The sequence below is a fragment of the Halichoerus grypus genome, chromosome 5, assembly GCF_964656455.1.
Source record: "Halichoerus grypus chromosome 5, mHalGry1.hap1.1, whole genome shotgun sequence".
Lineage (NCBI taxonomy): Eukaryota > Metazoa > Chordata > Mammalia > Carnivora > Phocidae > Halichoerus > Halichoerus grypus.
In genome coordinates, this window is record NC_135716.1 from 35,167,579 (window position 1) to 35,192,871 (window position 25,293).

Below are 25,293 nucleotides of genomic sequence, written 5' to 3' on the forward strand. Positions count from 1 at the left end.
TTGTTTTGTTTTGTTTTTAAAAAGCCAAAGATTTGAGGTAGTTTATATTTGGGGTTGGGACATACAGGGGGTCAATCTATATGGCTGTGCCCAAAGCATTCGAAGAAAGGACAGTGGGGGTAGAGACACACCAACCAGAATTTAATTTCTGTCCTCCTCTCAATAAGCCCTGTGACCTTGAATGAGTTACGGAAGCTCTCTGAACCTGCTATTTCCTCATCTACAAAAGAGAGACAATATATGGAGCCCCTGGGTGGTGCAGTCGGTTAAGCATCTGACTCTTGGTTTCAGCTTGGGTCCTTGGTTTCAGCTTGGTCCGTGATCTCGGGGTCATGGGACAGAGCCCCGCTTCAGGCTCCAAGCTTAACGAGGAGTCTGCTGGGGTTTCTCTCTCCCTTTTCTTCCGCCCCTCCCCATGCTCGCACTCTCTCACTAAAATAAATAAATCTTTAAAAAAAAAGAAGAAGAAAAGAGAGAGAGAGACAATATCTAAGAACAAACCCGCTAATCCTTTAGTAGGTGAGGGGAACAACACTGGTCCCTACTCCCCCATCCCACCTGTCCTCAAACATCTGCTTCCCTCTGTCTGCAAAGACCAAACAGAACCAGCTCAAATTCAGGAAACGCTCGAGGGTCATTCTAGAAGTATTCGCTCTGACTTAAAATAGGCAGAATAAATAAACCCTAGTCCAAGTAGGTTTTGAGATTTTTTTTGTTTTTTGAAATCAAAGAAGCAGCTTCTTAAAGCCTGGATGACTCATAAGAACTCTAATGAGTCCATTATATTCTTTATCATGCTTTTCCCTAGTCAGAGGTAACCTGGGTTTCCTTAAGTGTGTTGACACTTGAGCTGATTTTTAGAGGCTCTGAATGTATTTCCATCATTTGGTCCTGGCTCCTGAGCAAATAATAGGATCAGCCACCAGTTTTTGAGAGTCAAGTGTGTGCTAAATAGGCATATTTCACAAACATCACCTCACACAATTCTGATCAGTAGCTTTTTACGTTATCCTTACTCTGTAGAATAGAAAACAGGCTAACATGTTAAGCACCTCCCCTCCCTGATAATCACTTAGTTTTTCAGCGGCCAGGCCGGGATTGGAACCCAAGAAGTTCTGTCTACATACAAGCAGAGTCCTTTGATTTCTGTGACATACAACCTTTCAAATGAGCACCTTTCCACACATAATCTAGAACAATAATGGCTGAAATTATGAAAACATCATTTGTGACTCATAGAATGTGACCAGTATCAAGTGACTTTGATATTAAAATGAATTAAAATATATTCCTCTTTACTTTTCATGGTTGATTATATTACCTTCACAGACATCATTTAAGAAGGAATCTTTCTTGAAATTCTCCTTTTGAGCAAAACCTAATACTTTATTTGTTTGATTCACCCTTCTGCTTCTAGCAAAGAAATTTATAAACCAATGTTCTAGCTTTCAGTTGTAGTGACAATAAACTTACAGTAAGGAAAGCATTTTACCTGTAGCCTATTACTGTGTTCTATCTATGCTAGCATTTTTTATTCTATCTGATTCCTTTTTTTACAAATGCTGGTCTTGATCCGTAAACTTGATTTCAAACTGAGAATAAGTCAGATCCTATGTGTAGACACACAAACATATATGCTTATATAGGACCTATATGTGCACTATGGCTTCTGGCTCCAAATTTAAATAAGCTTGGATGGGCTTAAAATTAAGCTCTTCTCATTAGTCTATGTTATTCAGTGAGATTTAACTTCAGTCTATTTTTAACTCAAACTATTTTGTCTCTTGAAAAATAGTGCCTAGTACTTTCTGACAGTTTGCTGAATGAATGAAGGCATGGATAAGTGCTTTGGTAAATCATTTATTCTTGTATACTGCATGAACTACTCAAGTTTAATTTTGGTTGTTCATTCTTCATCTTCTTACTTGATATATGTAGGTGTGGGGACAAGAAGTTATAGGCACACAGGATTACAAGTTACTGCCCACAGTGGCCAATCCACCATAATCATCTCAGACCTACAAATGGGTCTCCCTCCCTCCAGGACAACAGTCCCCAATATTTTCCCAGCCCAGATGATATCTCCAGACATTGTAACTTCCCAGTTAAACCAGCTCTGACTTATAAAAGAGAACTGAACTCCTTCTCAGAGGATGGTACTTTATCATTAGTAAGAAACTTGAGAATTGCCATTCTATTGGCAGATATTCTATACTTCTATTGGAAGATATTCCAGTCTCTCTCAAAGACCCATTCTAGTGCCTAGCAGCCTTCAATGTTAGAAAGAAGTTTCAAACACATATAATTGTACTTTTGAGCTGTGGACTGAAGGAATTCAAATAACAGAAATGACTTTTTGGCAACTGGTGGTACAGGACACAGACAACATCACAAGAACTGTAAATCCTCACATGGATTACCTTCCGCTACATCTGAACCACAAACCCCATCCCTCCAGCTGCTCAAGTTCCACTAAGATTAACCTCCATTTTTAAAAAATTTTAATTCCAGTGTAGTTAACAGACAGTGTTTTATTACTTTCATGTGTACAATATAGTGACTGAACAATTCCCTATATTACTCAGTGCTCACCAAGGTAAGTATACTCTTAATCCCCTTCACCTATTTCACCCATCCCCTCATCCACCTCCCCTCTGGAAAGCATCTGTTCATTATAGCTAAGAGTCTGTTTTTTGGTTTCTCACTTTTTTTCTCCATTTGTTTTGTTTCTTAAATTCCACATATGAGTGAAATCATATAGTATTTGTCTTTCTCTGACTGACTTATTTTTGCTTAACATTACTCTCTCTAGATCCATCCAATGTTGCTGCAAATGGAAAGATTTCATTCTTATTTATGGCTAAATAATATTCATATATATATATATACACATATATATACACACACACACACATATATATATAACACACATACATATACATACACCACATCTTTATCCATTCATCTATCAGTAGACACTTGGGCTGCTTCCATAATTCGGTTGTTGCAAATAATGCTGCAATAAAGACAGGGGTGCATATATCCTTTTGAATTAGTGCTCTTGTATTCTTTGGGTAAATACCCACTAGTGCGATTACTGGATCATACAGTAATTCTATTCTTAACTTTTTGAGGAACCTGCATACTGTTTTCCACAGCAGCTACACCAGTTTGCATTCTCTCTAATAGTGCACAAGGGTTCCTTTTTCTCCACATCCTCGCCAACACTTACTATTTCTTGTAGATTAACCTCCCTTTTCAACCTCCCCAACTGACCCTGGCTGCCCAGTCACACACACTAAACTGGTTACCAGACATAGGAAGGTGAGTCTGTTATGTGTGTGATGGGTGCAGGGTGGGGGGGACCGCATGAGCTATTCTAGTTCATTACATGAATGATTTCTGCATTAATTGCTACTTGAATTACTCATGCTGCTATTCCTGTTTCCTTATTTTCCAGCAGTTATTGGAGGATTTAGATATCATTTTGAAATTGAAATTCCAATTCTCTTAAATATATTTCTTCAAGATGAATCTGCCCTTCGAAGGAGGGAAGCTATTGCTTCTGTTACTGTTTTCCGTTGTAATGTGGACCACAGCAGCCGGGGACTACAGTCAGGGTTCAACAGGATCAGAAGCCACCTAAGCAAAGCTGCGTAACTGCTCTGAGCTGGTTTCCCTATCTGAGAGAATGTGAGCACCTGCCTCACAGGATCAGTGAACAATGACGAGACCCTCATTTCTTTAGCGCCCCCTCATTTCAGTACTTGTCTTTTCAAGAGCATGAAAACTAGTGGCAGCTCCAGATTCCTGGAGCCTGTTCAAAGACTTTCCTTCAGATTAGCTTCACCTTATTTTGGTTTCTCCAACCTCAAAGAGCTTAATTTAATTTTGGAAAAACTCTCTCTTGGCAAGTTTTCGGTTGTGTAAACAAAGAAGGAAAACTTTACATTTGCCCAATTTCACACTTGGGGGTATTGCAAAGAGGTAAATTTGTTTATGTTGAAGTGTGCAGCAAGAGAGAGGCTTCTAGTAAATGCTAACGGAAGGCTGACAATACCAGCTCTGTAGTTTTGTTTGGTATATAGATGAGCCTCATGAAACTATCAGAGTGTATCTCCAGGTATTTTTTCTTGTAATTTTTAAGCCAATCAAATAATGCTAAAAACACGAGACTATCAGGTTACTTGCAGTCTCATTAAAAGCATCTCTGAAGAAAATAATTAGGCCCCAAACGAAAGACATGAAATCAAATCAAAGCACAGATTACATGTTTGACAAGAAAGCATGGTCTTCCATAGCTAAAGATACCGAAAAGGTCCCACCAAGTAAGGGAAAGACAGTAGAGTGTCCAGTAAATGGGGCGGGGGGGGGGGGGGGGGGAGGGGGCGGGGAGTAAAACAGGAAATAAAGCATTTTACAGTATTAAGTAGAGGGTCTACTAAGATTCTCAGAGGGGTCTCTAAGCATCCATTCCATGCCTTAATCCTTTCTGTAATATTTCTTCTGGTTAACTAGTCAGGGCTTTAAAATTGTCAGCAGTAAGGAAATCATTTGCAGGGAAAGGTTTAGTAAACAGCAATGTCTTGGAACCAGGTAAACATACTTCCTAGAAGCAGTGAAGAAAAATGATTAAGGGCCACCACATTCCTTATAATTTTTAATTTCCAAATCTAGCTACTTTTTTTTTTTTAAGTTTGCTTTGAAACAATTTCCTATTTGTTTGCTTCCAGGAAACAGTAATAATTTCTAGTTAAGTTAAAAATGGGACATTTTTCCCCTGCTCTATTAGTGTATGTATTCTGTTTTTATGTTAGCAATTAGTCTTAGTTATTAAACCAGTTTCATCAAAATGGCTGTAGTGTAATAAATATTTAAAATCTAAGAAATTAAGGTACCAAATGCACAGTTAGCCTCCTGACATCAGAAAAAATACTACCAAAAATTATTCTTTCAGCATGGAAGAGGAGAAAGTGCAAGCCCAGCCTGATTTCTCCGGTAACGAGACCTGTGCCTGCTTACCATAACTGTTATTACCTACACACAAAACATACACAGCATTTGTTCATTGACTGGTCGACACTGTTGAGAATCTAAGCTATGTCAGGCTCTGTACCAGGTGCTGGGTATATACAAAGGTTAAAAAAATTCTCTCTCCACTCAAGAAGTTCAGCATCTAGTGGGATGGACAGAATGTACACTGATGAACCAAGTGAAACATAGTGAAATGCTATTGACTAGATACAAACCAAAACCCATAGTGGAAGCAGCTGACTCTGCCTGAAAGATGAAGAAGATCCCATCCAAGTGGGGACAGAGAAACCAGGTTTTAAGGGGTAAAATGTCTGCCAGGTCAAGGAGAGAGGGAGGGACATTCTAGGCAAGGAGAGCCATAGAAAGGAACAAAGAAGAGGTTGCAAGTAACTAGGAAAACTAGTGAGGGGCAAAAAAGGACCTGTAGACTTGGCATTAAGAAACTTTAATAAGGGACGCCTGGGTGGCTCAGTCAGTTAAGCGTCTGCCTGTGGCTCAGGTCATGGTCCCATTTCAGGCTCCTTGCTCAGCAGGGAGCCTGCTTCTCCCTCTGCCTGCCGCTCCCCCTGCTTGGGCTCTCTCTCTCTCTCAAATAAATAAATAAATAAAATCTTTAAAAAAATTTTTTAATAAAAGGCTGTACTGGATGGAGAGACATTAGTAGTACAGGATGTGGGCTAGTGGATACCTTTTTTAAGAAACGTAGAGTGGAAGGAAAGAGGAAGACCCAGCTAATAATTTAAAAGGGAGTCTCCAAGAATCAGGGCCTGGACATGGGCAGTTTGTGAACTCTGGCTCTGTTCTGGACCCTTTGCTGGTGGGAAGGTGAGGGCTACCCCTGGGTCACACTAAGCACACCTGCGGAGCAGGAAGTGCTTCTCCCCAGAGCTGTTTTCCCCAACAGAATGAGCTTCTAGGACTCATACTGAAACATACAATGCAATAAATGAAAACCCACAGTGGCTCAGTGGTTACTGAAAATCAGTATGTTCTGTCTGAACTAAGAATAAACTTTAAAGTTTTTTATAATGCATTTTAAAGCATTTTATAATGTTTTAAAACATATAACCTTAATTAGCCTCCTACACTTTTATCACATAAATGTTTTTCTAACCAAAGTTGAAGATGAAAGGAATTTTCAGTCACTGTGGCTACGGCACTTCGCTCAAAAGCAGAAGGTGCCCCACATGTGTCTAGAGCGGAGGAGAGGAGGACCCCTGCTGGGTAGTGCTGGTCCACCCACACCTCCTCCCTCCTGTGGAGGAAGCAGGGCTCAAGGCCGCCCTTCCAACTCAGCTCTGACTCATGGCCCTGACTGCAGCAGCCCTGTGATTTCATTCTTAACGTTAGGGGCTCTCAAGAGGTTTTGTTTTTTTTTGTTTTGTTTTGTTTTTTAAGATTTTTATTTATTTATTTGATAGGGAGAGAAGGAACACAAGCAGGGGGAGTGGGAGAGGGAGAAGCAGGCTTCCCGCAGAGCGGGGAGCCCGATGCAGGCTCGATCCCAGGACCCTGGGATCATGACCTGAGCCGAAGGCAGACGCTAAACGACTGAGCCACCCAGGCGCCCCTCGAGAGGTTTTGTTTTATTCTGAGTCAAATTTACTTTTCATATCTATTCAGAAGTGTGAAAATCATCCAGGATCAAAATTCGAAATTCCACTTAATTGCATTATCTTTAAAGGAAGGAAGACCCACATCTTCCTGACTGCAGGGAGAGAGCAGGTTCGTTTGACTCTGCAGTAGAGCCTTCCACAGAACAAAACTAAAGGGCAGGTGGGACACCCTAGCCAAGAGAAAGGCAAGCTGTAGGGCACTCTTGTCTCCTAGGCCTCGACCGTGCGCAGATGACCTGGCTACGTGACCTCATCCGACCCTCAGAGAGGCAGCAGCTGTCTCCCACCCACCACCCAAATCTTCACCCTCCCACATTTCTGCACAGCGCTGGGTGGCCCAGCCCAGGGTTGGCGATAAAACCTGCAAGAAAGCACCCCTGTAGGGCACATCTGAAGCCAGCCTCCTCTAGAAAACTCAAAGAGAGGGGAAAAAATAAATCATGTTACTTAATTTTAATCACAATTCCTATCTGAAAGTGGAATATGATTCCAGACTGAAGAGAGCTCCCAGGCCTGGACTTCACAGCAAAATTCCGTGCTGGAGAGTCTTCTGAAAGGTCTTGAGAACTAAACTTCAAGAAATGTTTCCATTTCGTTGGAACTAAAGTTTTCAAGAAAAGCTTTACCTTAACATAAAACTGGTATTTAAAAATTGGCTCTAAAGAAAGAGATTTGCATGAGGGCACAGATGAAAATCCGATAATCACATGCTAATAATCAAAGATGAACTATAATTGCCTGCTAATTACCATGGAAAACTACAGGATTAATAGTAACAACATAACTGACACATCCCACATACAGGGAAAGATTACTGCAAATCAAAACTGAAGACAGAGACGGAATAAAGCGCAAATAGTCGGTTTCACAATTAACTACAAATTTATATCGATAATGGTTCATTGGATGTGACCGTAAAGTAAGGAGGCTTATTCTGATGTTGCTTGTGGTATCAGCGTCATTACATGACAATCCACGCCACCCACTGCGAAAAGACAAAAACCACACGGTTCTTATTTTGGAACATCTGCATTGTAAGGTAGTAAAGTAAGTCTTAATTCTGTTCAGAAGAGAGAAATTATATGTGAATGTGCTTCATTTTATCTATCGTAGCTTCTGGCTCTCATTCTACAAAGTTAATTTTAGTTGTTGAACCTCTTCTAACTTTCCTTCCCTCCTTGAAAGGAAACAAAGAGAAAAATGTGCCTTCCCCAGAGAGTGGTTTTGGAATTATCCACTGCTTGAGGAAGCTTGATATGTAGTCCAGTTCATTTTGTCATTTGTGGTTCACTGGAAATATGTTGTTACATGGCTCACACTGTGCAAAACTGGATAAGCCCGTGGTGCAGGCGAGTCGAGGGTAAGTCCCACCTACTCTGTGTATAGATGGTGCCTCAACGTCATCCTGCCCCTGGCTGAACACAGCCCCTGGCCAACCTGCCGTTCCCGGCCGTGTCCCTCCTCCTGCCACCCCTACCTAGGAGCAGGGCACCCATTTAGTTAACTAGCAAGGCCGCACTTTTCTTCTGTGATCCTTTACTTCTCCTTCATCTCCAAAGCCAGTCATCACAGAGGATCTATCAGTTCTAGAATTTGTCTCTTGCTCCTGGGATAACTTTGTATCCCCCGCTTACAATGCACTCCTCTGGGTGCACTCCATCGTTCACCTGGCTCCGACTGGTCTTCCCACTGCCCGTCTCTCCCTCTCTTCACCCCATCCTCCATGCTGGCCTGGAATCACCTCTCTGCAGTGCAGATATCATGTCACACCAACAGTGCTGCCAAAAACCTCAACGGTTATCCAAAGCCTCTGAATTCAAGTCCTGCAACTCATTACAGAAAAATGTCATTTCGTTACAGTATCTATTTGCTTGTTATTTCTGCACACTCCCCTCCATCTGTCCTTATCAGCAATCTGGGAAGACTGATGTACAAATGGAATACCCCCGCTTGGATGAATGACAACACACAGGTACAATTTTTATTATCCCTCTCTTACGTACTCTTGGATTTCTAAAATCCACTCGGTTCAACAATAGAAAAACATGGATTAACTAAAAACAATGCATGCATGCTACAGCTCAATATAAAAAAGTACACACACACACATTTGAATATCTCCCCAATAAAACTATACAACAAGACTTTACGGAGCCAAGATAGTGTTAAAGCAGCCAAGGGAGAAACCCCTGAGCTTAATGACCCTCAACACCTGTGATGTGGCCGTGGTGATGCTCCTCTGTGAAGATCCTGAGACAGCACTTCCCAAGCTTTCCGCCTGCAGGGCAGGTTTGCTGCTGGGACACGGGTGGCACGAGTCAGGGCAGGTTTGCTGCTGGGACACGGGTGGCCCGAGTCAATGGCCCTCTACTGCCTACAGCCTTCCAGGGCCTGGACCCCACATACCCCGCTAGGCTTGACTAGCCTCCATAGGAGGCCTGGAGTTTCAGCCGGTACCAAAGGAGGCCTGGAGTTTCACCCTACGATTCCCCTTTATTTATTTATTTTTTAAAAGTTTATTTATTTATTTTAGAGAGAGAAAGAGAGCACAAGCGGGAGGGGCAGAGGAAGAGGGAGACAGAATCTCCCCCAGACTCCATGCTCAGCACGGAGCCCAAAGCAGGGCTCGATCTCACAACCCGGAAATCACAACCTGAGCCGAAACCAAGAGTCAGACACTTAACCGACTGAGCCACCCAGGCGCCCCTACGATTCCTCTTTAAAAAGCAAGCCCTTCTACAGCTACTAAACCCTTCTTTCTTAGCCCCTCAACCTCATTTACTCAGGACTTCCTTCCTTCACCTTACTGTCCGTATTAGTTCAATCAAGGAACACTCTCACCAGTACCTATGACAGTTTCCACCCCCTGCCATTTATGCTAACAATTTCATCAGACTTGATAAAATTTATCTGCCAATCTGAGTTTGGTTCTTCTGCCTTGGTTCCTATATGAGCATGTGCTGTTTCCTTAGCTTGCAGCACCCTCCCCCACCTTGTTGACCTCACACACTCTTGTCGTCCTTTCAGAAGGGTCTCAGAAACACCTCTCAGGGAAGCGCTCCTCCAAGACGCCACTCACTGTGTGACATCTTAGCCACTCATCGTCTTGCCTCCAGATTCGAGCAGCTTAAGGACAGGGGCTCTGTCCTAATTACCTCTGAATCACTAGTCCCTAACGAAGGGTCTGGCCTATTTGCTGAATGAATATGGAGTAATTATGCCTTTCTGCAAGGCATGGGAACTAACATGGGACCAGCACTAACTCCGTGTCCTTAAAAAGGGACGTCCACAATCAGGGACGAGCAAACAACAGAAACAATCTAAGTGGCTCTGCCATACAGGAGGTCTGAGGTCTAATTGGTGCAGGAATGCTCCTTGGGCTGCAGAATGTAAACTCATTTATGACCTGGCGTAATTGTTGTTCTTCAACGAGCTCACAAGAAAGAACTTGTGAGGCTTGGAGAACTCCGCTCGTGTGCTCTGAAAAAGCAGCAGGGGCCACTAGGGCCAAGGTCTGTTTGTTTTACTTTTATCAAGTAAGAACTAATTGCTTATGTTTCCTTCCCCCCTCCCCCCAAACAAAATAGTTTAAGGCCTAATGTACAAGAACCACATGGCTGAACTGGCTTTCAGAAATGTCAGAACTAGCAGCAGCCAAGAGTCCCACCCCCCCAGATTGCAAAACGTTCTCAATGTCTGGAAAGGAAAGCACAGTGGGGAGAAGCAGTACATCAGCACAAGGTCAGGTCATGGATGTCTGCAGTCACTCTACAAGTCATCAGGGCCTAGTGGGGCCAAGACCTACCTAGGGGTTGCCATACAAAGAGGATGTACAGTGGAGCGAGGACAGAGAATAATAAAAAACAAGGAGTGCAAACTCAGGCACTCCTGGGTTTCCATCCCACCGACACCCCTTACCAGGTACATGACCTTGGGTAAAATTCTTTACCGTTCACCACCTCAGTTTTTAAACAACAAAATGAGTTGTTTTGAGGACGAAGGACAAAATGTTTATATATGATATATAGAAAGAGCCTAGTACACAGAAGACAAGGAATACATGAGTATTATTAAGATACAGTTCATTCCCTCCAGTGGCCTGCCTTCTCTCAGTATAGTAAGAGTTTTATCCACACGTTTCTTCATTCATTCGGTCAGTCATTCATTTAGGAAATATTTATTGACAGCTCACTATGTCTCAGGCCCTGTGCTAAACCAGACAAGGGTCTGCCCTCATGGGCTTTACCTTCTAGTTGGGCACAATGAGAAACAGAAATATATATACATAAGTAACATGTAGGGTAGTGATAAACGCTCTGCAATATAATAAAGGTAAAAGGGCTGGAGAGTGATGAGGGTGTGCCGTTTAGGTAAGGTGACAGGGAAGGTCTCTGATAAGGTGACTAGCAAAGACCTACAAAAAGTGAGGGAACAAACCATGTAATGTGCGAGGATCTGCCCAAGGAGAGCCGTGCTTGGCGTGATGCAAGCACAGCCTCACGTGAACTCCAATCAGGATACAAGGAACCTGGGAGCCAAGGCTCCACGTGCTCTGAGGAGCAGCCTGCTTCTCTGCACCCTAGGCCCTCGGGCTCCCACTCTCCTTTGCACAGACCCACAGAAAGGACTCCTTCAGGGACACTGAGGGTCCTCTCCCCATTTGGCAACCACCAGCACTACCGGTTGGTAGGAGCTACTCAAAGGATCAGAAGTATGTGGGAGATGAGGAGCAGCCTTGAAGAGCAACCAACATTCTAATCCAAGTGAGATAAATGTATGGCAGGAAAGATGTAGAATGTTCGCCAGCCATCATTACAGGGTACAAGAGACAACAGAGCAATCCTTGACCATGAATGCTGAGGGGATGCAGAATAAGGAAAGATACGAAGAGAGGTGAAAGCTCCACTGGGCTTTGCTTGGAGTGGAGGTAGAGAGGCAGGGAGCTGGAGGAGGGCTGGTTATCCCAGGAACCCTGAAAAATGAGAAGAAAGAATACGCACACCTCTACAGACAAAACTGTGTTGTTAAGAACTTGAGGAGCTGGAGGATCCACTAAGTCCACCCACAGACTCTGAAGACCACAGGTTATGAATCTCCGCTTTAGCGAAAGGGGCCCTATCTCAGTCTTTAACTTCAGCTTCAAGGTCACTACCTAGAGGGCCCAGTTGAACTTGGTGACCATAGTGACTGGTGGAGATTTGGAAACTGCAACCATAAGCCCTGACTGTAACCTCCAGCTTCATGGAAGTTAAGAAAGGTAATATATTTTAAAACGTTGGATTCTTCCTTTTTTTCTTTAGGCTACTAGAAGGTTCTCGACCCACGCTGGCAACTACATGGCACATGCACCCTTCAGCCTCCCTCCACTGTCAGCAGGCATTGCTAACCCCTGGTAGAAGCAAGGTGGGGCCTTCATCAACGTCCTCAGCACCGCACTCCAAAGCTACCTGCTCACGGTGCACCACAAACAGATGTACACACCAGCCCAGCATCAGCTCCCTCTTTATTTTGGAGATGGCATTAACCATCCACCGGCAGAGGAACACATGGTTTGATTTTTTTGTAAGTCTAGTAAAGGAATGAATTCTATAAGATTTTTGCATATTTCCTCATCCTCTGTGAGTAGCTGTCAGGTCGAGGTTGTGGTTAGAAAAATCAATTTGTCCTTTGAAGCTAAGGGACTGATTTAATACTCCTCAGGTGTGGGTTCAGAGCAGGCAGCCCAAGGAGCCACAAAGCTTCTTAGTAACTAAATCTCAAAGATAAATCATGTGTGTGCATATGTGTGCAAATGCATGTGTAAAGGGTTATAGGGAAAGTCCGAAGGCAGGCAAGAGGCGATCAAGAAGAGAGATAAGAAGTGAAGTCCTGTGAGAGCTGAGAAATCATTCTGGTCTAAGAAAAGTAAACCTTATAACAATATCAAAGTTGAACCAACAGGTAAGCCAGTAAAATGCTTTTATTATTTGCCTTATTTGGACCTAGTCCATATTTCTATTTAATTGCTCCTCTCATTTTCTTGGGTAATAATTATAAGGCTAACTTTTCAAATAAAATAAAATTGTTCCTCTGCTCTATGCAGATTGGCTACAAAGCAGGTTAAGGCAAGTATCCCCAACCCCTTGTCCTAGTCAATCGATCTTGTAGGTTCTGTGTATGAGCTGGGTGAAGAAGATTGTCTTATCCTAGCTCTTGCACTGATTATCTGAGGATAAGTCACTTGGAAAAGTGGGTCAGTGAGCCTCACTGGGCCTCAGTTTCCTGGTTTATTAGATAAATATGTTTGACTAGTTAATAGGAGGGGTGTGTGTGTGTGTGTGTGTGTGTGTGCATGCACTGGGGCAAGGAGAGGTGTAACCATCTTGCAGGATAAACCAACAATTAGTTTCAATATGTTCTATGGTGAGTCTCTCACCCTAACGTAATCACTAACCTCTCTGCCATTGGTCAAGGGACCTTGGCAAGGGTGAGATGGAAGGTCTAAAAAAAAACAATCATCGCAGTGTGTACGAAATCAAAGCAATGGCTCAGTAATACCGTGTAAGGGCTCAGGTATCAGAATGCCTTCTGATACCCAACATGATGGAGACCTTTACTTTGCCTACACTCACTGGGACTGCAGCCTCTTGGTCTGCAAAATGAGGTAAGAAAGCCCACAGATGAGAAATTACTTATTTCTTAAAAAAACAGCATAGAAAGTGTTAAAATTACTGAGAAACACATATTACTGTCAGGGTTTTTAAGTAATCTCTAGAAACTTTACGATTCATCCCTGACTTCCCAGAGGTTGATTCCTGCAAACCGCATTTGCGAGGATCATGTACCCAATGGCTTCAGGGTAAATTTGGCCCTTGGGAAGCACTGGTGGGAGTGTGGGGCACAGGGAGAAGACCGGGCATTCCTTCTCCTCCTCCCTCTTGGCATTCTTTGAGAGGTGTGTCTGGCAGTGACTCCTCTGTGGTTCTTCCTCCTCTTGCAAATCTGCTCCGTCTGTGGTCCCAGCTCCTGCTGAGGCAGCCCCCACTATGGCTCGAGCTCTTGCTGGGTGGCTCCCCCAACACCCACAACCTCCTCTCTTTGATCCTCCAGGCCTACAGCTAATAGCAGCAGACTCCTGCTGTTGCTCATCTCTGGACTGCCTCACGGTGCCTTCAGCCCTCCCAATCTTTGCAACAAATTCCCTCCATGGGACCACTTGGCATGGGCTCTACCTTCCTGGCCAAACCCTGAGTCCCACCCAGGGGACTACTGGTCTCTAGAGAACAGACCTGGTGTTTAAGAATATACAGAGTCCAGAAAATGGACTTGCCAGGGCCGTTCTGCCTCTACTGCTGGAAAAGATCTCTCAAAGGTTTCATTTGCCAGACCACCTAGTTCTAGCAGCAACAGGCCTGTGTTGGAGCTGAAGGGACACTACATGGAGAATCAGAGAACCAGAACCCACTTTCCAGTCATATGACTTTCACTAGTACCTTAAAGACAAATGATCCTGAGGTTACTCATGTCATGGGGGTAAGAGTTCATCTGGTCTGCCGGACTGGCCACTAGGCCCAAACACAGGAGGGCATGGAAACATATTTTAGAAACTGACATAGTCCTTGCAAATCCAAATGTACCACTATTATTATACGAGTCACAGCTGGCTTCCATAGAACAAACAGTGCTTTGCACTCAGCTTGGCCTGATTTTGCTGTCTCCACCTAATTTGTACTAAATGTACTAACAAAGGAAAAGTGCCCAGACTAGTGCCTGGCACATCTTCCCAAGAGCTATGTGGGTCCCAGCTGTGAGTTGTGTGCTGGGCTCTCCTTGGCATCATGACATGTCAGTTTACCTAAGACAGCACAGGGAGGTCAAGGTCAACTTACCAATGTCAAGGACCCTCTGCTTTGCCGTATGCTGTCGGGAGTGCCAGTACTTCCAGTATTTCAGCTGTTCATCTCGGTTTTTGTCTTCACTGAAGACCACCATTACCACGCTCTGCAGAAGGGAGAACCATGCATCTTACTTTCTGTTGGGTGCCTCGGTTGCTTCCTTCACAGCCTCCACTTCCGGCAGTTCTACCAGAGCTGTGTTTCTATAAGGTTGCTTGACAAAAGCCCAGACAAGCTCAGCTGTACGGTTTTGGTGTAAAAACAGGCCCACTTAAAAAATGCTTGGAGAGGGGCGCCTGGGTGGCTCAGTTGGTTAAGCGACTGCCTTCGGCTCAGGTCATGATCCTGGAGTCCCGGGATCGAGTCCCACATCGGGCTCCCTGCTCGGCAGGGAGTCTGCTTCTCCCTCTGACCCTCCCCCCTCTCATGCTCTCTCTCTCTCATTCTCTCTCTCGCAATTAAAAAAAAAAAAAAAAAAAAAAAAATGCTTGGAGAATGAGAACAGAACACAGAAAAAAGAATCCTACATCATTTTTTTTTTTTAAGTAGGCTCCACCCCAGCATGGAGCCTAATGCAGGGCTTGAACTCATGACCCTGAGATCAAGACCAAGCTGAGATCAAGACTGAGCTGAGGCTGGACACTTAACCCACTGAGCCACCCAGGCGCTCCCCACATCATTTTTACCATGAGTCATAAACAACCAAATTAACTAAGAGCACGTTTATTGTTTTGTGAGGTGAGTGGGAATACCAAAAAATCTTTTTTTTGTACTGAAAACAAACACATTTTTGAAATTTTGTATTCTTAAATGTAGAATTTGGCACCTTTTGTAAAGAAGCAAGCATCTGTTTCTAGCCTAATTAAGTGCCTCAGGCTGAAATACGGGAGTAATGAGAGAAATACTAAGGTAATGAGAGAAATACTACAAGATGAGTTCATACTGAGGAACACAGATCTAAGCTACAGATATTTCACAGACCAAAAGAGACAAGGTCAACTATTTTATTTATTTCAACACAATTTGGATGTACTTGCTTGAGAAACTAATTACATCTTGTAGAAATAAGAATCCAAAGCCCGTTTTGGTTCTAAATTATAAAAACCCTCATTAAACTAAATACACATTAATTGGCTATCGCTTATGAGATGGAGAAGTTACCAACACAAACAAACCCCAAAAATCCCTACAACTGCAGTATCAGGGGTACCGGCTCTCCTTCTTATTCCAAAGCTAAAATATTTCTTAGACATTTTCCTACTATTCCAGAATATTTCATTGACTCTCATTCTTTAATAACTTCTTTGTAGCATTTTGCACACTTGAAGTCATTTACTTAATTAGTTTTAATTATTCAGTTGAGAGCAATGTCTTCCCATTGACTTCAAACTCAAAGAGGATAAGGACAGAGGCCCTGCTGCCTGACAAACAACAGATACCATATACATGCTTGCAGGTGTACTGTCCATTCAAAATCTGGCTTCTTCCCAAAGTATGTGCGAACATTTGTTACACAAGAAAGCAGACGTCTGTTAGGAAAACTAGTTTAGAAATATGTATCCATATCATTCGAATTCACAAGCAGCGTGAACCTCCAAGGTATGGAGAAATGACAAGAAGGGGAACCGCTTCTGGGCTCACGGAACTATGAGCTACAAGCTCTTCATTCTTCTCTCTCCCCCTGCCTCAAACTTTGCCACTTACAGTTGCCCCCTTACCCGTGGTTTCGGTTACCCACATTTGGTCAACCATAACCTAGAAGCAGATGAGTGCCTTCTGATCTATCATCCAAAGGTCAGTAGTAGCCTAACATTACGGTCACAATGGCCACATCATTCATGTCACTGCATCTCATCACATAGGTATTTTATCATCTCACATCATCATGAGAAGGGTGAGTACAGTACAATAAGATATTTAGAGTCCGAGATACCACAGTCACATAATTTTCATGGCAGTGCATTGTTATAACTGTTCTATTTTATGACTGTTGTTGTTCATCGCTTACTGTGCTAATGTATAAGTTAAACTTTATCACAGAGATGTATGTAGAGGAAAAACCATAGCATTTATATGGCTTGGTACCATCCATGGTTTCAGGCATCCACTGGGGGGCCCTAGAATGTATTCCCCACACATAAGGGGGCAGGGACTACTGTATATGTAGAAGCTCATTGCGTGGCCTCCTAGTGTTTCTTTCTTTCTGTTCCAAAATAAAAATAACAGATAATTTTTTTTCTAGCAAACGACTATCTTAGCCTAAGTAATGGCATATTCTCAGTCTGTAAGTTTATGTCTTCAGTGATAAAAAGAAAGGCAGTTTGAAAATGCTATTACCAAGCATATGTGCTTCAACTCAGAATGAAACACTGTGCTCCAAAATTAATGCAGGTAAGTTCCAAGTGTACCCCTCTTTCCTCCAGATTGCTTGCTCTCCCAGAGCTGAGGAGTAAGAAAGATCCCCTCTGAGAGGCATCATTCTAACTCTCCAAGGGTGTTAGATTGAAGTCCTTAAGAAAGGATGGCTTGTTTTAGCCAAAATGAAACAGATGGAAAGAAAACTTCCATAATAAATTATTTACATGATTTCAATGAAGCAGAATTCTTGGAAAAGTCTCTGTACTCAAAACTACTGTCATGGCCTTAGAATGCAAACCATCCATCATCTTTTCAGGGTGCTGAAATGGTGCTGTTAAGAGGGTGTCTATGAGTTATATGCTTCCTTGTAATTTACAGAACTGTTTTTTAAAAAGTAGGTTTATCCAGAGTCTTCTTACCAGGCACCCACATGTGAGGGTGTAGGGGTGTGAAGTCTGGCATATATATCCAGAGGTGGATCCCAGGCTAAAATGCCTCTAGCTTTTAGCCCTCCATGTGACTCAACACAGTGTACCTTGGTGTTTAAGGGAATAAATCCAGGAATCTGACTGCCTGGGCTATATCCTGGTTCCTTCACATTTTAGCTGTGTAACCTTGACCAGTTACTAGCCTCTAAAAGGCCAAGTTTCCTCATCTGTAATATTATAAAAATAGTGCCTATTTCATAGGCAGTTTCAGTTTCAAATGAATTGCTAGATATATGGCACTTAACATAGTGCCTGGCACATGGAAGATATACCAATAAATATTACTTGTTATTTTGTGGCTCTTGTTGTTATTATTATGGCATCTCTCTGCCATTATTGCTGTTATTACTATTATGGTTATTATTATTATATCCCTCCATCATTAAGATGAGGAGGAGGAGGTAGAGGAGGAGGAGGAAAGCATCCTTCCACCACAGCCTTGACCACAGGGTAGGAACACACCAATTCCCCCTGGCAGGCAAACAACAACCAGGCACCTTTCCACCTGCAACGGGCTCAGCCTTGGGTGGGACATGAGCTCCACATCTTCCTCTCACTCTCAACTGCCCTGCCTCCTACAGCTCTGATCTGGGACGGGGACAGGCTTGGAGGGAGGAAGAATTGCTGGACTGAGAAATGAGCAGCAATCCTTCCTTATCTTTCTCACTGAAACAAAGCCAGAAAACCCAGCTGTCTCAGAGATCACCACTGAAATTGCTTTACGTAAAGCTAGTAACAGACAAGCTGGCCAGCAGGTGACCAAATACTCTTCTTCCTCTTCTACCTCCTCTGTTACCTTTGCAGGGAAGTCGGGGATGGGGGTAAACTCACTATGCTCTAGGCACAGCACGCATTCTTCTCAATGTGCTGAAGAGCTTAGGAGGCGGTAGTTACGGACAAAATAAGGTGGGGTGGGCACCATGCACACAGCGTGTAAAATAAATCATTGTACAATAGGGCAGGAAAGCCCTTCAACCTCTTTTCAGCAGAGAGCTGTGCTATGATTTTCCATTTCAGTAGAGAAGGATTACCAGTTTCCTCCCTTGTTGGCAGCAGCAAGAATGCCAGAAGCTGGTAGGCTTCCAGCACAGTTCCATTTCCCACAAACAGAACTAACACTCATGAAGGTGAAAATTCCACCAAGTCAGTCCTGGTAGGGATCATATCATGCCTCACTTGACTCCTGAGTAAGCAAGCACTGGGTTGCAGAAGGCTTTTTTAACCAAGTTGCAAAGGACCCAGGGACACAGAATAAATCACATCCTCCCATATGGAAGACAGCAGCAGCTCTTTCCCTGCCCACAAATAAGCTCTGACTTATAGCTACTTGCTTGAAAAATTAAGATCAATTGACTGAAAACAAGAACAACAACTAGGTAGCACAAAGGCAATGAAGGAAGCTGGGAAAATTCCTTGGATACAGTCAGAAAGCGTGTCCCAACCATGTCCCCTCCCTGGCATTTATTGGTTACTGATTAAAATGATAAACTGTAAGCCAGTAAGTTTTCCTGCTCCAACTCTCTGACATTTGTTCTAGAATTATTTATTTTGGAATTTTTTCCACGCCCTTCCACAAGACTGCGAGGTAGCAATTCCCTTCATGTGATCCCTCTGCACTTTATTTGAGAAATGAGGCTCATACCCGGACTTTGCTGATTGGGTGTCGGAAGCATTTGTTGTCCCCAGTCTCGCTGAGCGTTATGGCATAGAACTGTCCCTTGTTGAGGTAGGTCATGGGGCCCTCCCCCTGCTTCTGACGCAGAGATTTGGTGGCTTCCAGGGTGTACTGAAATGTGCCACTGTGAACAGAAAACAAACAGAGGTCAGATTGACTTGCTTGGACATTTCTGCCTTCCTAATCAATTTCACATTTAGAGCATTTTGTATGAATATTAACCAATATTTAGTCTACTTCAGAGACAAAACACAGCATTTGGCAAAAGAGATGCGACCAAACCAAAGGTCACAGCTAATACAATGTATACAACATTTCTAATAGTGGCTCATAAACCAGATGGTTTAGAAGGGGAGAAAGTCCATGAGGTGCCTGTCCAATTATGCAAGGCTGTGCCAGGAGAACCTGTTAGGTCTTGGATGGCAATCAGTAATGCCTGAGGCTTAAGAATTGATAGAATTTGCCCCTTTCATGCTAGCAGCAAGCCAAATGTGTGAAAGCTTTCGTTCAATTCATACCTATACTTAACCCTCTTTTTGTATCACCAAGATGTTGCAAATAGCTATAACCCACTTTAAAACATTGCAGAATGTGAAAATCTAAAACTCAGACATTCATTATTGAGAATCTAGTTCCTATAACAGAGATTGTTGTTTTTTTGTTTTCTGTTTTTAAGACTGCAAAAGAACTCATGAAAGGGTCACTACTGCTCCAAATCAGGAATCTACAAACAAAGTTTGATCCATTGGCCAAATCCAGCTCCCTGCCTATTACTGTAAATAAAGTTTTATTGGAACACAGCTATGCTCGTTCATTTAGGACTTGTCTACTGTTACTTTCACACTACAACAGGAGGGTTTAGTAGTTGTGATGTATAGTGTGCCAAATCTAAAATATTCACTATCTAACCCATTGCAGATAAAGTTTGTACATCTCTGCTCTACAATTTCCCTAATATTTTTTAAATATTACTTAATTTACAAAATAAAAACACTGATTTTCCCAATGCTGAAGAATGTATCAATTATTTAAAATAAACCACAGGTATGAACCACAATCTTTTTTGTTTAATAAATTCAGAAATATTTATTTCTGCTACACTGCCAGATGGCTCACAGTGATAATCCAATAACCAATGCTTTGTGCACTTTTTTAATCATCAGAAGCTCTTCACTGGGCCTATTTTCTTAGCTCTTTAATTTCATAGTCTTTGAAAGACTGGGTGTAAAAATGCCTCAAAGTTCACCTCTTAAGATGGTCTACTTAGGGGCGCCTGGGTGGCTCAGTTGGTTAAGCGACTGCCTTCGGCTCAGGTCATGATCCTGGAGTCCCTGGATCAAGTCCCGCATCGGGCTCCCTGCTCAGCAGGGAGTCTGCTTCTCCCTCTGACCCTCACCCCTCTCATGCTCTCTCTCTCATTCTCTCTCTCAAATAAATAAATAAAATCTTTAAAAAAAAAAAAAAGATGGTCTACTTAGAAGATTATGGGAGACTCTTATTTTCTATGTTAAATATTTCTGCAACATTTAATTTTTTGTAACTTTCATAAGGAGAAAGAAACTGGAAAGGCACAATAATATTCCTCTTTTCATGATAAAAACCTTACACGTAGGCTGATAAACTAAGCAAATTCCAGAATATGTATCTTAGAACAGGGTGGGAAATAAATCATTCAAGACAGAACCAATTTCACTGTCATTTTGCCTGGAAAAAGCAATTTCAATACAGCCACTGAATCATAAAATTTGAGACCTGGACAGGATATTAGGAATCACCTACATCAGCAGCTTGCAACTTGTCTAGGGCACAGGGTGTGTAAAAAAAAAAAACAAAAAAACAAAAAAACATGAAAAGCTGTGAACCCTCTCCCCAGAAAAAAGCACATATGAACAGAAATGGTTTTGAATATAATTTAGGGGAGTTCATGCTCCCCAAACCTATCCATAACACAGGAAATAAAACCACCTTCTTCATTTCACAGGTGAGGAAGGCTGAGAAACTTGCTCACTCCAGTGGACAATGACAGCAGCAGAACAAGAAGGCAGGTCAAGTGACTGGTAGGTCAAAGCTCTTTTCACCAGCCTGACAGCTGATTACATGGTGATTTGGGTTTATAGCATGCAAGTTATATATGTATTTCCACATTTTAGAAGGTGATTTGGAATTTTATGTTCCCCACCTCACCCCTCCCACTCACAAACACCACACACTGAAATTCTGACTCAGATGATCTGGGGGAGGATGACTGCGGAGCCTGAGCTTGGAGCAAGATCCTGAAGGATCAGGAGGACTTCAGGTAGAAAGAGAGAACAGAGGAGGGCCACACATGTAACAGCAAAGGAGCAAGAAATACGGTGAGACACAAGGTTTAAAGTAAAAAGGGACCAGCACGTAGAGGGCCCTGACTACCTTCATGAGTAATTTGTGTTTAATCCTTTCTGAAATGGTGACATAACTGATAAGTTTTGTGAAATGGGAGAGATCAATTCATTTCTTGCCATTCTCTCCAGTCTATGGGCACGATCATGACCAAGGTCTTTGAATGTCTACCCCCTCTACCTGGAATGTTCTTAATCTTCCTTCTTTCCCTGGAAAACTCCTGCTCACAGTCCTTCAGCATGTGGCTCAAATGCGCCTTCCTGCAAGCTTTGTCCCCCCACCCCACAACCCCAACACACACACAGAGACCTGTAGGTCCTTTCAGCTTTCTGTTTATGTACCTCTGTAGCAGGACTGACTCATCACTTAGCAAATTGTATTACAACTGTCCATCACTACATTTGTCCCCTCCAAAAGTCTATGGGGCCTCTTTTAAGGAGGGGTTCTATCTTATTCCCATACCTCTCGCACTGCTTGTACATGGAAGGCACCAGAGTATATTTAGCTGGTAGCTAAATACGTGTACAGTGGAACAGAAGGGAAAACAAAGTGTTGGCAGGAAGATCAGTTATATCACAACAGTTCAGAACCTGAACAAGAGTAAGTTGCAAGGGACAGGACAGGTAACAGAACATTCAGCACTTGGGAAGTGTGATGAAAATGTAGCAAAAAGTCAGGCAGATCTTTATACCTCCACAGTGGGTAGCTGGAGGATGGTTACATCATTAGCCACAACAGGAAATAAAAGCAGAACAGATGTGAAAGAAGGGGAGAAGGAAGGAAAGAAAAGAAAAAGAACGGCAAAGAATTCCATTTTTTCACATGCTGTGTTGGAGGTCCATGTGTCTGAGATTCAGAGAACCACCTAAGAAGGGATATCTAACCAACAGAAGGACAGAAAAAGGGCATAGGCCTCAGAATACAGGGCAAGATTGGAAACAGTAATTCAGAAGTCACGGTATAGAGAAAATAATTTTCTTTTAAAGGTTCAAAAGTATAACTTGGGGGTACATTTAAAGTGTTATCAGTTCATTAGTTTCTAGGGGCATCTCCTGGTAGCTTACCTTGATGTCTGGTCATACATGTACTCCTCAGCCCCAACTGAAGCACTCCGGAATTTCTGCAAAATTTAAAAGTCATCAAAATTAAAACGAATAGGTAAGTCATCATTAAAAAAAAGGCAACAAATGTGCCCAAACTGTTTTATCCTCACTTCAGAAAGGAAGATAATACATTTTTTAGTATTGTGTTTTCAACTACAATGAAAATAGTTACCATTTGTACACAGAACTTGCGTATCACCTGCACACTGAGAATTACACTCAACAGAAAAGGCATTTGTGCTTTGCATATTATTCACATGTCCATATTCACACGTCTGCAGGTCTTCCAGAAGTGTCTGCAGGTACTGGAACCCGTTTCTTCAAACATATAAAACATCTCTTCCATTTCCTATTATCTCCAATGCTCATTCCAAAAGTCACAAATTCTGAGTTAATGGAACACTGATTACAGAGAGACTACATAGCATACATAGCATAGGGCAGTATTTAGAGTGGCTAGGGACATAGTTTCTGGAGCAAGACTATCTAGCATCAAGTTCTGACTCTTTTACCTGCTACCTGTATAAACTGAGGCAAGGACCATATTTTCTCCATCTGTAAAATGTTCATTTACAGTCATTAGAGATTAGAGGCATAAATGTGTTAACAGATATGAAGTACTAAGTACAGTACCTGGGACATAGTGAGCTCTATATGTGTGTATTAAATTCTATTATACAGTAATCACTTGACCATATTCTGTGCCCTTCTCTAAGATCATCATTATCACAATATTATAAGAGTAAGTTTTGGAGGGAAACTCTGAGTCCTAGTATTACACGCGATGAAGCTTGGATCCAGAGATCTCCATTTGTGATTTAGTGCAAGTAGGATGCAGTTTGCTACATTTTAAAACTCTTTCGAAAGCAGATGCACAAAATCCCCAACTCTTGATCCTAAAGTGAATATAACAGAATGAAAAAGCACTTGACTGACCACACGCACCTGGTCCTCCCACGTGACCTTTTTGTAGTACCTCTTTCAAAGAAACAATTTTCCTGCCTCTCATTTCTCAGACATAAACTTCTATTCTTTGACCAGCAGTTCAAAGGTTTCTTTCTCAGGAAAGGGTTACTCACTGCTATTTTTCAAACTTTCTTCACAATCCCTAATCACCATCTCTAGAATTCACAGTTCATATGTACATATATATGACCTTCTTTTTTTGCAGTTTTATAAATTCCTGGATCCAAGGAAATGGTTTGACCTTCAAAGTGCATCCCAGGAACATTTCATAAATTTTGTCGACCAGTTCAATAATCGTGACAAAGAATCTAAGATACAGATTTGTGTTTCTTTTGCAATCAATCAATCAACAAAGCATTCAATGGGAATTTTCTGGGGCTCCACCAACTGATTGGTGCCAAGAGAAATACAGAAAATATATAAAACACTGTCCTGGCCTCAAAGATATAAAAACTAGTTGAGGAGATGAGTACAGTCACATAAGCAACAACAACAACAACAAATGGAAGTAAAATACAGCAAATGACTAGATGTGAAAGTCTATTTTGAATCATTCATTCATTCATTCATTCAGGTGTCCTAGCTGGAGAAGCACAAAATGGCCGTTGCCAGGGAAGGAAGGTCAGCAAGATTACAGGAACATTTCACAGAAATTGTGGAGATTGTTCTAACCCTTGGAAGCTACAGAGAAGCTGGATTAAATGAAGGAATTGAGAAAAAGTCATCCAGCGGAAAGAGGACCAACACGAGTCAAGACAAAATGATAGGTACAAATGTGGTACGTACATGGGACCAAGGACATAGGCCTGATTTGATTATGAAGAGAGGACCTAAAAATCTAGGCTAAACATTTAGTTCCTTAGGCAACCGGCTACGGTTTAAGTAAGTTGCCATACGTGGCTAGTGGCTACTATATTAGAGAGAACAAAGGAAAATTTCCATCACTGCAGAAAGTTCTATTGGAAAGGGCTGATCTATGAAAGGTATTTACATTTAGTATAGTTAAGAATTAGGACATTTTGAAAAAAAAAAAAAAAAAAGAATTAGGACATTTTGGAGTAGGAGGGTAGCATGATGAAAAGGGCATTTAAGGAAGAGATAGAGGAGATGCACTTCCAAGGTCTTCTTTGAAGGAATATGCAGTAACCAGAGCAACACATGGTGAACCAGTATTAGTAAACGTGGCCCTCAGTGAATTTATCATCCATGCCACAGAACTCTGAAGCCTGAAGTTAGGCTAGCCTACTACAACATAGTGGACTTATAAATTCAATGGTTCTAATCCCCCAGGTGATGTGAGAAGGTGCGATACACCACAACTGTTTAGATTCAAAGAGACTGTCAACTGTATGCTGACTAAAATAATCTTACTCTAATAACATGAGTGCATGGGGACAAGAACTATGAAAAAATAAAAATAGTAGACATGTTACCAACGTGGATATTGCTTTTTTCAAGCTTAAAATTTCATCCTTAATTCTTTTATATAGCCTGTGTAATTAAAAAAAAGAAAGTTATTCCACCTGGAAAACATCACAATCCTTTATGAGACCTGATCACATTGATGGGTCATATGGCCTACATGATTTAGTACTAAGAATCACAGTCAAAATGTTTGGGTCAGGGGCGCCTGGGTGGCTCAGTTGGTTAAGCGACTGCCTTCAGCTCAGGTCATGGTCCCAGGGTCCTGGGATCGAGCCCCGCATCAGGCTCCCTGCTCGGCGGGAAGCCTGCTTCTCTCTTTCCCACTCCCCCTGCTTTTGTTCCCTCTCTCACTGTCTCTCTCTCTCTCTGTCAAAT

The 25,293-nt window shown here is 42.3% G+C and overlaps 1 protein-coding gene across 3 annotated transcripts in view; it reads right to left on the reverse strand.

Moving 5' to 3' along the window:
• Positions 1-25,293, reverse strand: part of GRHL2 (grainyhead like transcription factor 2) — a 156,656-nt gene that overhangs the window by 68,961 nt on the left and 62,402 nt on the right. For all 3 annotated transcript variants that reach the window (XM_078072165.1, XM_036080154.2, XM_036080153.2), the window contains 3 exons: positions 22,489-22,544; positions 19,013-19,169; positions 14,519-14,630 (listed from right to left, as the gene is read on the reverse strand). In XM_078072165.1, coding sequence (XP_077928291.1) covers positions 14,519-14,630; positions 19,013-19,169; positions 22,489-22,544 — 325 coding nt within the window. The remainder of the gene's footprint in view (positions 1-14,518; positions 14,631-19,012; positions 19,170-22,488; positions 22,545-25,293) is intronic.